This window comes from Rhinatrema bivittatum, chromosome 6, assembly GCF_901001135.1.
Source record: "Rhinatrema bivittatum chromosome 6, aRhiBiv1.1, whole genome shotgun sequence".
Taxonomy (NCBI): Eukaryota; Metazoa; Chordata; class Amphibia; order Gymnophiona; family Rhinatrematidae; genus Rhinatrema; species Rhinatrema bivittatum.
In genome coordinates, this window is record NC_042620.1 from 272582032 (window position 1) to 272597206 (window position 15175).

At 49.8% G+C, this 15175-nt stretch overlaps 1 protein-coding gene across 2 annotated transcripts in view; it reads right to left on the reverse strand.

Annotated features, from left to right (window-relative positions):
* The window catches only part of NONO (non-POU domain containing octamer binding), a 141180-nt gene extending 126233 nt beyond the window's left edge, over positions 1-14947 (reverse strand). Inside the window, exon 1 of one of the 2 annotated variants that reach the window (XM_029607225.1) lies at positions 14643-14947. In XM_029607225.1, the coding sequence (XP_029463085.1) occupies positions 14643-14684 (42 nt within the window). In that variant the 5' untranslated portion in view covers positions 14685-14947. The remainder of the gene's footprint in view (positions 1-14642) is intronic. The other variant, XM_029607226.1, reaches the window with a different exon arrangement.
* Between the last annotated feature and the right edge of the window lie 228 nt (positions 14948-15175).

Below are 15175 nucleotides of genomic sequence, written 5' to 3' on the forward strand. Positions count from 1 at the left end.
GGAGAAGGTGTGGATGGAGGACCATGTCGCCGCCCTGCAGATCTCAGCTGGTGACAGCATCTTGGTTTCCGCCCAGGACGCTGCCTGGGCTCTAGTAGAATGGGCCTTGACCTGTAAAGGCGGTGGTTTGCCTGCTTCTACATAGGCCACCTTGATAACTTCTTTGATCTAGCGGGCTATGGTTGCTCACGAGGCCACTTCCCCTTGCTTCTTCCCGCTGTGAAGGATGAATAGATGGTCCGTCTTTCGTACAGATTCCGACCTTTCCAGGTATCGGACTAGGAGCCTGCTGACGTTGAGATGGCGTAGACTTCGAGCCTCTTCCGAATTCTTATGCTCATCTGGCGATGGTAGTGAGATGGTTTGGTTGAGATGGAAGTGAGACACCACTTTGGGGAGGAACGACGGAACTGCACGTAACTGGATGGTTCCCGGGGTGAGTCTGAGGAACGGCTCCTGGCAGGACAGTGCTTGCAACTCTGATATATGATGAGCTGAACAGACTGCCAACAGGAAGGCTGTCTTCAATGTTAACAGTTGGAGAGACAGGCCGCGAAGAGGTCTGAAGGAGGTTCCTGCTAGGAAATCTAGGACCAGGTTGAGGTTCCAAAGAGGCACCGGCCACTTTAGGGGTGGTCTGATGTGCTTGACTCCTTTCAGGAAGCGGGAGACATCCGGGTGAGAGGCTATGCTGCCGCTCTCGCTCTTTGTTCCGTAGCATGACAATGCGGCCACCTATACCTTGATGGAGTTGAGGGACAATCCCTTCTGTAGGAATTCCAAAATCACAGGAATTTTGACTGAGCGTGGTAGGATGTCATGGTCCTCACACCAGGCTTTGAATACTCTCCAAATCCTTATGTATGTTAGGGATGTGGAGAACTTGCGTGCTCGGAGTAGGGTGTCAATTACTTCCCCCGAGTATCCTCTCCTCCTTAGGCGAGTCCTCTCAATGGCCAGACCGTAAGAGAGAATCGAACTGGATCCTCGTGGAGGATCAGTCCCTGGTGGAGCAGGTCTCTGTGTGGCGGTAGCGGCAGGGAGTTCCCTGCCAGCAGTCTTCGCATGTCTGCGTACCACGGTCTTCTTGGCCAGTCCGGGGCCACTAGAAGGACTGGTCCCCTGTGGTGTTCTATCTTGTGGATGATTGCACCCAATTGCGTCTCGTTTCCTGGCTCAGATGGGCTTCTTGTAGCCACCATCGTAGTTGGGCCCGAATTCTATCCGGGAGCTGAAGCCATATAGTGTAGTTCTGGGACAGTAGATTCCATCGTGATAGTAGTGAACGTTGTAGGGGTCTCATGTGAGCTAGTGCCCATGAGACTACTTCCAGTGTGGATGCCATGAGGCCGAGAACTTGTAGGTAATCCCATGCTGTGGGGCGAAGTTCACTCAACAGAGTTCGTAACTGGGTCATCAGTTTGGATCTCCTTGTGTCAGGATGACCTTGTCTTGTTTGGTGTCGAACCGGACTCCCAAGTATTCTAGAGATTGGGAAGGCTGCAGGCAGCTCTTGTTTTTGTTGACCACCCACCCGAGGCTCTCCAATAGAGTTTTGACTCTGTTGGTTGCCTGGTGGCTTTCCTCTGGGGATTTCGCTCTGATCAGACAATTGTCTAGATAAGGGTGCACTCCGATTCCTTCCTTCCTCAGTGTTGCTGCCACCACCACTATGATCTTGGTAAACGCCCGGGGTGCAGTGGCTAACCCGAAAGGTACTGCCCGGAACTGGTAGTGACGGTCCAGGATCGAGAAGCGTAGAAAACGCTGATGCTCTTGATGGATCGGAATGTGTAGGTAGGCTTCCGACAGATCCAGGGAGGTAAGAAACTCTCCCGGTTGTATTGCCCTTATTACCGAGCGAATGGTTTCCATGTGGAAGCGAGGAATCTTCAGGTGACGGTTGACCGCCTTGAGGTCCAGGATAGGTCTGAACGTTCCTTCCTTCTTGGGAACGATAAAATAGATGGAATAATGGCCAGTATTTATTTATTGTGGAGGCACCGGTGTTATAGCCTCTAAGGCTAGTAATCTGGTCAGTGTAGCTTCCACTGCCATTCTCTTGGAAGGGTTGTGGCAGGGAGATTCCCCAAACTTGTCCGGAGGGAGGTGGTGGAAATCCAGGTAATATCCTTCTCGAATGATGGATAGGACCCACTTGTCCGAAGTTATCTCGATCCATCTTTGGTAGAATAGGGCCAGTCTGCCCTCTATGGCTTCTTCCTTTGGATGGGTCGGCTGATTTTCATCGTGGGGTGTGGCTGGGGCCTGGGCCCGAGCTGGCTCCCCTTTTATTGTGCTTGTTCCGAAAGGACTGGCTCCGGCCTGCGGGGCTGGTCACTTGATATGAGCTTCAATATGAGTTGAAGCGCTGTGATCCTCTGCCCCTGGAGGTCCGGGAGAAGGATCGCTGGTTTCTCTTATTCCTGTCCTCCGGTAGCTGCAGCAGTGGGGACTCGCCCCATTTGTTGGCTTGTTTCTCTAGTTCGCTTCCGAACAGGAAGGTTCCCTTGAAAGGCATCCTTTTGAGTCTCGTTTTGGAGGATGCGTTGGCTGACCAGTTTCGGAGCCAGATTTGTCTTCTTGCTGCCACGGTGGATGAGACTCCTCTAGCTGCTGTACGTACCAGATCCGAAGCGGCGTACGCGAGGAATGATTCAGCTGGTTCCAGGGCTTCCCCAGGAGTGTTGTTCCTGGTCTGTGCTAAGCAGGCGCGTGTCACCACGGCACAGCAGGCCGCGATCTGTAAAGATATAGCGGAGACGTCAAAGTGCTGCTCCTCCCTCCACCGGGATAGAGGTGCACTTCGAGACAGCGCAGACCATGGCATCCACTTTCGGACATGCCAGGAGATCTTTGGCGGCTGGGTCCAGAGGGTACATGGCTGCCAGAGCCCGGCCCCCTTTGAATGTGGTTTCTGGGGCATCCCATTCTAGGTCAATTAGTTGCTGGACGGCTTGTAATAGTGGGAAATGGCGGGAGATCTGATGAGTCCCTCCAAAAGTGGGTTCGTCTTAGGTTCCCCCGAGGCACTTGTGCCCGGGATGGCAAGCTCTTTTAAGCTGTGTGTGACTAGGTCTGGAAGCTCTTCCTTGGTGAAGAAGCGTCTCATGGTTCAATGGGGTTCTGTCCCCGGAGGGAGTTCCCCTTCCTCCAGGGGTTCTGACTCCTCATCTGAGATGTCCATATCCCCGAAGGTGAGGCTTCTGGGTGGTGGGATCACTTCCCTGGGCATAGAGCGTAACGGCATGTTGAGGTCCTCTGATGGAGCCTGAGGCCGCATTATAGGAGGCCCCAGTTGCATGTGGACGAAGGTATGCAGACCTTTGAAGAATGCCACCCAGGAGATAGAAGCTGGGTCTAGACTAGGGGCGCCGTGTTCCTGGGGAGCTCCGTTTGAGGGGGGGTCCCTGCTGTGTAATGCTAGGTCCGGCATACTGCTCGAGAGACTGGGGTCCGGTACACCAGCTGGGGAGGGCCATGAGATGGGTCCCCTAGGGCCTCTTCGCACTGTATACACAGGGCCGTGGCCTCCTCATGCTGTGCAGCTCTAATGTGGCATGCTGGGCAAAGGCCCTGAGCTTTGAGTTTATTTTCTGGTGGTGCCATGGCTTGTGCGCGTGCAATACAGTTGTGCGCTCCGGTGTGCGAAGTTGCGTGCGTAGGTTTGGTGCGCGCGTGCAGGGAGATGTGCGCACTCTTGTGCGCACAGGTTGTAATTATGCGCCCGGCACAGTAAGCGCGTGACCACGGGCGTCGCTTGTGCGCCCGGTACTTATGCGTGCGACGTAGTACACACACGGTATTTGTGCACATGGCTCGCCTCTGTGCGCATGGATCGAAACAGTGGACAGGGCGGCGAACAGAGCCAAAATGGAGTCAGCGACCATGCGGACAATATGGCGACCACCCGGAGGGTCTCCACGTGGGAGGGCCCTCGGAACTGACTGGGGTCTAGTCCTGCTAGGGCTGATCAACCCGGTGGCACTGGTCCCAGCCGGCGACCTGTGCGTCTCCTCGAGCTTCGGAGACCGGAGACTTTTAAATAGATTTCTACCTTACCTTGTCTCGGTGCTTCCCGGTTTCGTTCCGGGCGGTCTCCGGCCGCGGGGGGAGAGGGAAAATACCTTCACCACCGCGCTCGAGGTTGCACCCGCTGCCTCTCAGCTTCACCCGATTGTCAGGGGCTAGGACCCCACCGAGGGTCTGCCACCGGACCGAGGCTTACCTCCGAGGGATCGCGGAAATCACCTCGGGAAATCTCAACTGGGGGGAGGGACCCAACTGGTGTCACCGCAGGAGAGCGGGGCTCGTCTGTAGAGGTAAGATTTTCTTCTTAATTTGGTTTTCTTTGGTAAAATTACTCTAACGCTGTGCTAGCGTGCATAGAGTCCCTAACTACTATGGAGACAGAAAATACTGAAGAGCTGCACTTCCTGCAGGGGTATATGTACAAGGGCTGACGTCAGATTGAAATCTGATCTGTCTCCAACTGCTATCAGGAGTACACTATACCCATTGGTCCTGAGTCCATCTGTTACACGCTAGGAAAATCTACTTTTGTAATGATGTGAGTACTCATAGCCCCACTTAGTCGCTATTGCAGACATGACTTCTGATAACGAGCGGTGAAAGGAAATGAAATACTTTTTGACGTCACACAAGAAGTCATTATACTTGTTCTCCTAAATTTTTGATCATAAGTAGTTTCCTAACTGCAGACAAATTTGTGCTTTGCTTTTACTAGGCAGGCAGAAACCACAGGCTAGATAGAAAATGCTGTATAAACTGAAAAGTACTGATACAAAAACTATGTTTAGAAACACACCAAGGCCATGCTGGCACTGCAGCTAGTTGCAGACCCTTAGATAACTTTTGCATGTATCAAATTTCTATACTGCTTGTCATTTCCAAGTAGTGTACAATAAAGATTTACAATAAATATACATAAAACATCACATAAAATACACTTAGTTCCTCTGAGGTCAGCAAGATGTACCTGTTTGGATAAATTACTTTTCTTCTTGGGACCACAAAAACTGAATCCCTTATTTGTCTCTGTTCTGAATCTGGGGCTAAAACTACTGCTCCTAACTGAGAAAGACATTCCAATGGTCACCTGAACTACTCTCTATAGTGAGAATCAACAAGTGGACAGCAAGATGTCAAAAATAGGGCAAGGAAAGTTCTAAAGCATAACAGTCTCTGACGATATCCAGGACCCAGTATCATCTGAAGTGACTTGGGCTCACCTTTGGCAAAACAACGCCAGGCGATAGCCTCTCTCAATCTCCAAGTATAGGGCCTTCAAACCTTTATTGGGCACTGCTGGCTCCACCAGCAGTCCTATCTTTTCCACTCCTGTTGTTCCTTTGAAAGGGCTACAATCTTCAAAATGGCCTAATTTACCGTAATACCAAGATTCTCCCAGAAAGATACTACTTTGCTCCCTATAACGAGTCACAGATGAACAAGACCAGAAGGGACCTTTAGCTCTATACGTCAGAAGTCTAGGTGACTTGGACTCTTCCAAGAGCCTTCCCCAAGTCCTTCCCAAAGGGAAACAAAGCTTTAAATGGAAGTTTGGCAAGGTGAATCATTAAGGCCAAGTCCATCGCCCAGTTCCTCGACAAGAGTAAGCAGTAAACAGCTAGCTCCATGGCCATGTTCCTCACCAATGGCAGACCAAGGCATAAGAAAAGTCTGCCAAAAATGCCTTGCTCTCCTCAAGATACATTGTCTCTTCCAGGGCCATACTGGCCTTCCTAGAGTTTTTGAATCTAGCATAGGTATGCTATAACAAGGATTCAGTCTTTGTGCACCATATCTCCCTCAATGGGAAAACACATACCAGTGCCACTAAGCTCTCAGGGTTCCAACCTTCAGGCATGTCTTGAGGAACCCACTTCACATGATCAGCTCCATGAACACCTAATGCAAGAGGAAGGCTCTTACAGACTTCTAAAAAGTGTTCTAGTGGGCCTTGAAGACAGGTCTGGCCTGCCAGAGATTGATGCATTGCATGCAGGGCCACAAAGTAGATTCTTAAGCCAGCCAACATAAGATCTGTTTTTTTCTTTTCTCCCTTAGCCATCTGATATGACCAAGGAAGCCAGGGCACCAACAATAAGAGAATAACTACTCCTATAAAAAAGAAAGATTTACCAAGTATTCTTCCTACTGAAGAAAACTGGATCTCCTCCAGCCTCTCTTTAAAATCACTCCAGTGCCCCTCCTTAGGGGACCCCAAGGAGGTGCCTAATTTGGAAAACTATTTCCCTCCAGATCTCTAATTACCCTGGGAATGATTACTATCTGGTTGGCTCAACTTCAGAGAAGTCAGAAAGTTAAAGGCATCCAGACCTGCACCTTAAGGAAGACACTGGTGCCATAACTAGACAAACCCTGGTGAACGTGCAGAGGAGGCTACGGGGGAAATCAGTCATCCCCACAAATGACCTTGAAGTGAGAACTGACCACCAGCTGCCCCTCACCGAAGGCGGCAATTAATACCAAAGACCCCCATCTCCCTTGGATCTGCTGAGCCACATGACTTAAAAATGGCCACCATTCTCAAAGGTGCACTGGTGAGAGAAACTGTCCTGTGGCAGATGCTAACCACAGCTCCAGCACAGCAGGAAGTTGAGTCACAGGTCCCCCTCTCTCCTCTATGGCAAAATCTGCAGCCTCCTACTCAAGTGGTGCAAGTCACAGATCCTGCAGGATCACTGTGCTCTGAGCAGAACGCAGACTAAGACACAGTTCCCCATCCCCGCTAATGGGTACTCACCTCACTGAAAGATTGGTACAAACAGCAGACCTGGCAAAGCCTGGAGCTCCTCTAGTTGCAGGCTGGCTCTCTTATCCCTCTATTCAGTATTTTCAATAGTCTTTTTTTTTTTTTATTAAGCTTTACACATAGAGAAAGGAGAGCCGGGGGGGGGGAGGGGAAGGCAACACAAGAAAATAGTCCAGAGGCCTACCAATGGACCCCTAAAAGCCCCCCTGCTTGCCTAAGCTTAATTGGGGGAGGGAATAAAAAATTCTTCAAGAACTCCTCTTTGTCAGGATCAAGCTTAACTCCAGATCAACATTGTGGGAACTGCGTATGTGTGAGCCCCCCTTTCCGTGAAGCAGCCCTGTAGGTAGAGTGCTGAGACCCACACCAACAGCGGGTAAGCAAGCCTTGGCACGGGCCAGACTATGGCAGTGTCCAAAAGTCTATACAAAGATCAGGCTTGCAGCTGAAACCAGGCAAGGATAAGACTGATGGCTTGAGACAAGGCTGAAGCGGAGCGGAAGACTGCAGCAGAGCCACAGGCAAAGACTGAAGCAAAGCTGAAGACAGAACCAGGCAGTAGCCGAATGCAGGAACCAGGCTGAAGAGCTAGAGCAAGACAGAAGACTGGAATCAGGAGGAACAGGAACCAGCAGACCCGCTTGCTGAAGCAACGAATCCAAGTCCAGGCAGGCTGTCTTCAGCGTGTGACGACATCATCATCGGAGCGGATACCCAACTATCCTGCAAATGTGTGCCAAATCGTGCACGAGTTTCTTTGCCAAATCCTAGTATCACAAGTGTCAGAGCATCCAATGACTGCTCCCTGCTGCACTGTGAACGTCCGCCACTGAGGAGTCTGGGAAGACAGTTGGATTCCAACAAACATGGGATATACTATCCTACCACCTGCTGAAGGCAAAGAATACTGGCAGGCTGAAGTAAATACTGTACCCTACATAAGGTGACATTAGTAAACCACTTGCTCTCTGCCTCCCTCTGCTGGTAGAGGAGCAAAATCCACTTGTCTGGACTAGTCTAGCAGGAAGACAGGAAATATGAGCTGCACGTCAGTGCACATTTTCCAACTTGTGCTAAAAAAAAAAAATAAGTAAACTCCTGATGCAGTAAGCTAATAGTTGTGAGTTAGTGCATTGAAAAACGTGTACTAACTCACAAATATGCATGCTAAGCATGTTTTTGTATACATAAAACATAAATCTTTCCAGCACAGAAAATGTGTTAGGCGCACAAATACCAACTACAAGACCCCATGCAACACAAACTCCAGGTTCAACCTGACAAAATAAGCAACTCTGACCAGGAGTTAAATTTCCACTGTTAAGAAAATATGAGTCAGGTCTATGCACCTCTCTGCACTGGGAAATAACAGCTAATGCCTTAATTAACATGGGAATATCATGGAAGAAGGCAAAATTTCTGCACTCAACTCCTTGTTAAATCAGGAGTAAAACTGTGTACTTGTTAACACATGTGCACTGCCAAAGGAACCTTATTACATCAGCCTAAGTGTGCATTTTTCCATTTAATATATTCCATCTACCCTTTCAGCATGCAGTCACTTTTATACAATTCTGTACACTTAGGTGGATCAATTTTTTAGAATGATGCAGGAAATACTTTTCAAGATATGGTTTTATCATCATTACCTTCCCATTACTCTCTCAAAATGCTTGCTAATATCTATGAAATATGAAGATCTAAGATTATGAAAAATTGTAATTACAATTACAACCCTGAGCAAAGTATTGTATGTTAAATCGACTTGAATATGCTGAAATAAAGGTTATACCTTTTTATTGGACTAAATATATCTGCAACTAGCTTGTATGTTGATCTCTAGCACTGAATAAAACTGTAATAATTGTTTGATAACATGAAATTTAAATGGATGTCTTACTTTTAAATTAATACTACTGTAAAAGTAGCATTTCTCCAGCTGTGTTTCATTTACCAGCTTTGTCATACTTATTAACGGCTTTAATTACAGTTGTTTAGGCACATTTTTTCAAATGGATTACTGCAAAGACTCCTTACTAGGCTTCAACTGATACAGAATTCCACGGCTTGTATTGTGACTACTTGTAATTTAAGGACTTGTTTCAGCAGTTTTAGCAAGAATACATTGGTTACCAGTAGCTCGTAGGATGGAGTTTTAAATGGAGTGTTCTTATTTTTAATGCTTTGAACCCGTGTGAATCGGTTATTTTGTCTTTCAGATAATAGAAAGACTAGGGGGCACTCCATGAAATTAGCATGTGGCACATTTAAAACTAATCGGAGAAAGTTCTTCTTCACTCAACGCACAATTAAACTCTAGAATTTGTTGCCAGAGGACGTGGTTAGTTCAGTTAGTATAGCTGTGTTTAAAAAAGGACTGGATAAGTTCTTGGAGAAGTCCATTGCCTGCTATTAATTAAGTTGACTTAGAAAATAGCCACTGCTAAATAGACTTAGTTTTGGGGTACTTGCCAGGTTCTTATGGCCTGGATTGGCCACTGTTGGAAACAGGATGCTGGGCTTGATGGACCCTTGGGGTCTGACCCAGTATGGCATAAAGGCCTTTTCTGTTTTCCCATTTCCTTGTCTAAATATGTCCCTGCTACATGTCTTCCCTCTGCCACATATTAAAGGTTCCGAACATCTTTGAGAAATATGAAATTGGTGAAGACTAGCAAGAAGTCTTCCTTGGTGCAGCACCCTGCCTTTGGAATTCACTTCTGAAGTTCCTTTCTTATTTATTTATTTATTTTATTTAAATTCTTTTAATATACCGATGCTCAAGACCAGGTCCTATCGTACCGGTTTACATAAAACTAGGGGGAACCAATTAACAGAGCAAACAGAAACAAAAGTTACATTATAACAGGGAATGTGGAACTAGGCTGTTAGAGAAAAGATAGTTTAAACAAATTCTAACTGGAGAGAAGGGCAAAAGCAGGAGAGGGTGCTTACAGTATAAGAATTATGTACAAATTTACATAGTGTGTATGAATTAGGCAAGTTATAAAATAATGCAGTTATTCGGACAACAACAATAGTTCCTTTGCGTTGCGGAAATGGACGCATCCGTGGGGTAGGACTGTGTGGGTGACCCTGAGGCTTTTCAGGGGTATGCTTGGGCGAACAGCCAGGTTTTTAATTTTTTCCTGAACGTGATGTGGCAATGTTCCTGGCGGAGATCTGGCGGGAGGGAGTTCCAGTGATGCGGACCAGCAGTTGATAGTGCCCGTTTTTCAATAGAGTTGTGGAAAACGGATTTTTTGGGGGGGAACCTGGAGAGAATCTTTATATGCAGATCTGGTGGGTCTTGCAGAGGAGTGTGGTTTGAGGGGTATGGTAAGTTGGAGCGAGGATTCTTGAAATAAGGTTTTGTGGATAATAGTGAGTGTCTTGAAGAGAATTCTGTAGCGAATGGGTAGCCAGTGAAGTATTTTTAGAATTGGGGTGATGTGGTCCATGCGGCGGGAGTTTGAGAGGATCCTGGCTGCGGCGTTTTGCAGCATCTGAAGAGGTTTGGTAGAAGAGGCCGGGAGACCAAGTAACAGCGCGTTACAGTAGTCTATCTTTGAGAATAGTATGGCTTGAAAGACAGAACGGTAGTCATGAAAGTGAAGGAGAGGTCTTAGTTGTTTTAATACCTGTAGTTTGTAAAAGCCTTCTTTGGTGGTGTTGTTGATGAATTTTTTAAAGTTCATTTTGGAGTCTAGGAAGGCTCCAAGGTCTCTCACTTGATTTACTAGAGGTGTGTTATTATTGATGGCTAGTATGTTGTTATCATTAGGGGAAAAGATTAGCAGTTCGGTCTTGGACGTATTGAGAACGAGGCAGAGACTTGTGAGAAGGAGGTTAATGGCGTGGAGGCAGCTATTCCAGTAGTTTAGCGTGTCGGAGACTGGTTCCTTGATGGAACCAGTCTCCGACACGCTTGTTTATTTAAGGAAAAGTCTGGAAACTTGACTCTGTTCTTTAGTTTTTAATTGGCCTGATGTAATTAAGATGGTAGCTGGGTTGTGTGGTAATTTTGTTTTATTAATGGAATTTAACTTGAGTTCTGATATATCATTTCTTTTATATTTCTTTAGTGTTTTAATTAGTTGATGGTTAGGTGACATTTGGGTTGTATAATAATTGTATTTTATTAATGGGATCTAATTTGAATATTAATATTCCACTTTTGTATTTCTTATCTTATTGTGCTTCACTCTGAGTTGAGAAGAGCAGATATAAATTCAATAACTAAATGAATACTAAATATTTGTATTTACTAACTCAGTTGTACATGGCTCGTTGTGTCTTGAAAATAAAAAAAAAATTAAATATATACTTGTTTAGTATTTAAAATCTACCCCCCAAAAGCCTGTTATTTCTAGGGAAAAAAAACAAAAACATAAAAGTTCCCCATTACATATTTCCAGAAATTTTATCCTCCCATCTTCCCTTTCCCCCTCCAATATGTCTCTTTTCCAACCCTCTATCCCCCTCCCTCCCAATCTATCTCCCCATTAATCCCCTGATCCATCTCCCTCCCCTCTCTCTGATCGGTCTCCCTCCCTTCTACCCCTACCTCCAATCCATCTCCTTTCAACCCTCCCCAATCGGTCTCCCTCCTTCCTTTCTCTTCCCCTCCCCTTCTCCTCCCTCCGGTCTGTCTCCCTTCTCTAATCCGTCTCTCTTCTCCCCACCCCCACCCCCGATCCATCTCCAATCTGTCTGCCTTCTCCCCCCCCATCCATCTCCCTCCCCTCCCTCTGATCAGCTCCCTTCCTCCATTCTCCTCCCCCTCCTGGTCTCCCTTCCTCCCTCAGTCTCCAATCTCTCTCCCTTCTCCCCCCCCCCCCCCCCCGATCCAGCTCCAATCTGTCTCCATTCTCCCCCCCCCCCCCGATCCAGCTCCCTTCCTCCATTCTCCTCCCCCTCCCGGTATCCCTTCCTCCCTTCTCCTCCCCAGTCTCCAATCTGTCCCCCTTCTCCCCCCCCCCCCCACAAATCCATCTCCAATCTGTCCCCCTTCTCCCCCCCCCCCATCCATCTCCAATCTTTATCCCTCCCCCTCCCTCTGATCCGTCTCCCTTCCTCCATTCTACTCCCCCTCCCGGTCTCCCTTCCTCCCTCGTCTCCAATCTGTCCCCCTTCTTCCCCCCCCCCATCCGTCTCCAATCTGTCCCCCTTCTCCCCCTCCATCCGTCTCCAATCTGTCTCCCTTCTCCCCCCCCCCCCCGATCCATCTCCCTCCCCCTCTCTCTGATCCGTCTCCCTTCCTCCATTCTCCTCCCCCTCCCCGGCCTCCCTTCTCCTCCCCCGTCTCCAATCTGTCCCCCTTCTCCCCCCCCCCCCCGATCCGTCTCCAATCTGTCCCCCTTCTCTCCCCCCCTGATCCGTCTCCAATCTGTCCTTCTCCCCCCCCTCCCTCTGATCCATCTCCCTTCCTCCATTCTCCTCCCCCTCCCGGACCCTTCCTCCCTCGTCTCCAATCTGTCCCCCTTCTCTCCCACCCCCGATCACTCTCCAATCTGTCCCCCTTCTCACCCACCCCCGATCCGTCTCCAATCTGTCCTCCTTCTCCCCCCCGATCCGTCTCCAATCTGTTCCCCTTCTCCCCCCCAAATCCGTCTCCAATCTGTCACCCTTCTCCCCCACCCCGATCCGTCTCCAATCTGTCTCCCTTCTCCCCCACCCCGATCCGTCCCCAATCTGTCCCCCTTCTTCCCTCATCTGTCCCAATCTGTCCCCCTTCTCCCCCCAATCTGTCCCCCTTCTCCCCCACCCCGATCCGTCTCCAATCTATTTCTCTTCTCCCCCACCCCGATCCGTCTCCAATCTGTCTCCCTTCTCCCCCACCCCGATCAGTCTCCATTCTGTCCTTCTTCCCTCATCTGTCCCCCTTCTCCCCCATCGGTTCCCAATCTCCCCCCTTCTTCCCCACCCCCGATCCGTCTCCAATCTGTCCCCCTTCTCCCCCACCCCCGATCCGTCTCCAATCTGTCCCCCTTCTCCCTCACCCCCGATCCATCTCCAATCTGTCTCCCTTCTCCCCCACCCCGATCCGTCTCCAATCTGTCTCCCTTCTCCCCCACCCCGATCCGTCTCCAATCTGTCCCCCTTCTTCCCTCATCTGTCCCCAATCTGCCCCCTTCTTCCCCACCCCCGATCCGTCTCCAATCTGTCCCTTCTCCCCCATCTGTCCCCAATCCTTCTCCAATCTGTCCCCCATCTGTCCCCAATCCGTCCCCCTTTTCCCCCATCTGTCCCCCTTCTCCATCTGCCCCAATCCATCCCCCTTCTCCCCCATCTGTCTCCAATCTGTCCCCCTTCTCCCCCATCTGTCCCCAATCTGTCTCATCTGTCCCCCTTCTCCCCCACCCCCGATCAGTCTCCAATCTGTCCCCCTTCTCCCCAATCTGTCCCCCTTCTCCCCCACCCCCGATCCGTCTCCAATCCATCCCCCTTCTCCCCATCTGTCCCCAATACGTCCCCCTTCTGTCCCCAATCCGTCTCCAATCTGTCCCCCTTCTCCCCCATCTGCCCACAATCCGTCTCCAATCTGTCTCCCTTCTCCCCCACCCCCGATCCATCTCCAATCTGTCCCCCTTGTCCCCCATCTGTCCCCAATCAGTCCCCCTTTTCCCCCCATCTGTCCCCAATCCGTCTCCAATCTGTCCCCCTTCTCCCTATCTATCCCCAATCCATCTCCAATCTGTCCCCCTTCTCCCCCACCTGTCTCCAATTTGTCCCCCAATCTCCCCCAATCTGTCCCCCTTCTCCCCCATCTGTCTCCAATCTGTCCCCCTTCTCCCCCATCTGTCCCCGATCCGTCTCCAATCTGTCCCCCTTCTCCCCCATCTGTCCCCGATCCGTCTCCAATCTGTCCCCCTTCTCCCCAATCTGTCCCCCTTCTCCCCCACCCCCGATCTGTCTCCAATCTGTCCCCCTTCTCCCCCATCTGTCCACAATCCATCTCCAATCTGTCCCCCTTCTCCCCATTGTCTCCAATCTGTCTCCAATTTGTCCCCCTTCTCCCCATTGTCTCCAATCTGTCTCCAATTTGTCCCCCTTCTCCCCATCTGTCCCCAATCTCCCCCACCCCCGATCCGTCTCCAATCCGTCTCCAATCTCCCCCAATATGTCCCCAATATACCCGATCCGTCTCCAATCTCCCCCAATCTGTCTCCAATCTCCCCCAATCTCCCCCAATCTGTCCCCAATCTCCCCCACCCCAATCCGTCTCCAATCTGTCCCCAATCTCCCCCACCCCGATCCGTCTCCAATCTGTCCCCCTTCTCCCCCATCTGTCCCCAATCCGTCTCCAATCTTTCCCCCTTTCTCCCCCACCCCGATCCATCTCCCATCTGTCCCACTTCTCCCCCATCTGACCCCAATCCGTCTCCCATCTGTCCCCCTTCTCCCCCATCTGTCCCCAATCCGTCTCCCATCTGTCCCCAATCTGTCCACCTTCGATCTGTTCCCCCTTCTCTTCTCCAGTGCTCCATTTTTTCAGTTTTCAGGCTCTCCCATCTCTTCCCCCAATAATTTTCCCTCTCCTTCTCCTGCCAGTGATCCTCCTCAGTCACTCCCTCGATTTTTTCCTCCTCCCCTGCCGATCTTTCTTTTCTCCTGCCCCAATCATTCTACACCTTCCTCTTTTTCCCCATTCATCTCCCTCCCATCCCCTCCACCTTTCTCAAGCTCTCCACATCTCCCCGTCCATATCCATCGTTTCCGTTCTCGTCTCCCTCTGTTTTCACCATACCCCCCTCCCCTCCCCCTCGTTCTGTTCTTTCCCTTTCCCCATCACCCTCCCAGTTTTGGCCTCCTCTCCCGCAAATCTCTTTATTTTCCTCACCATCTTCTTCCCCTTGTCTTGTCTGTCTTCTCTGGAGTCCATCTCTCTCTCCCCCCCGCCTTTTCGCGTCTCTGTCGCTTCTTCTCACTCTCTCTCTCTCTCTTCCGTCCCCGACCTTCGCCTTCTCTTCGTACTGCGTCTCGTGCACCTTGAACCGGATGGAATGTTCCCTCAGCGTCTCGCGACGATTTCGAACCGGAAGGAACGTTTTCTTAACGGCTCGCGCTCTCCCACCACTCCACAGCCACCAGGCCCGAACAAGAAGGAAAGCGAGCGCGTGCCCACCGGAAGTTCTACTAAAACGACGGGATACACGAAATCCCGCCCTCCACCCCGCGCCGCAATTCTGGATTCTGAATGGTTCCTTTTTCCGCCACTCTTATAAAGCACTGCTACGATTGGTTAATGTTTCAATCAATTCACAATTTGGGAGATGCCGACTGGTTGTTTACTACTGGAAAGTGTTCATACAAACCTCTGAGCAGGTTTGTATGAACGGTGGAAGGCCCCGGAGGAAGAAAAAAAAGAGCACG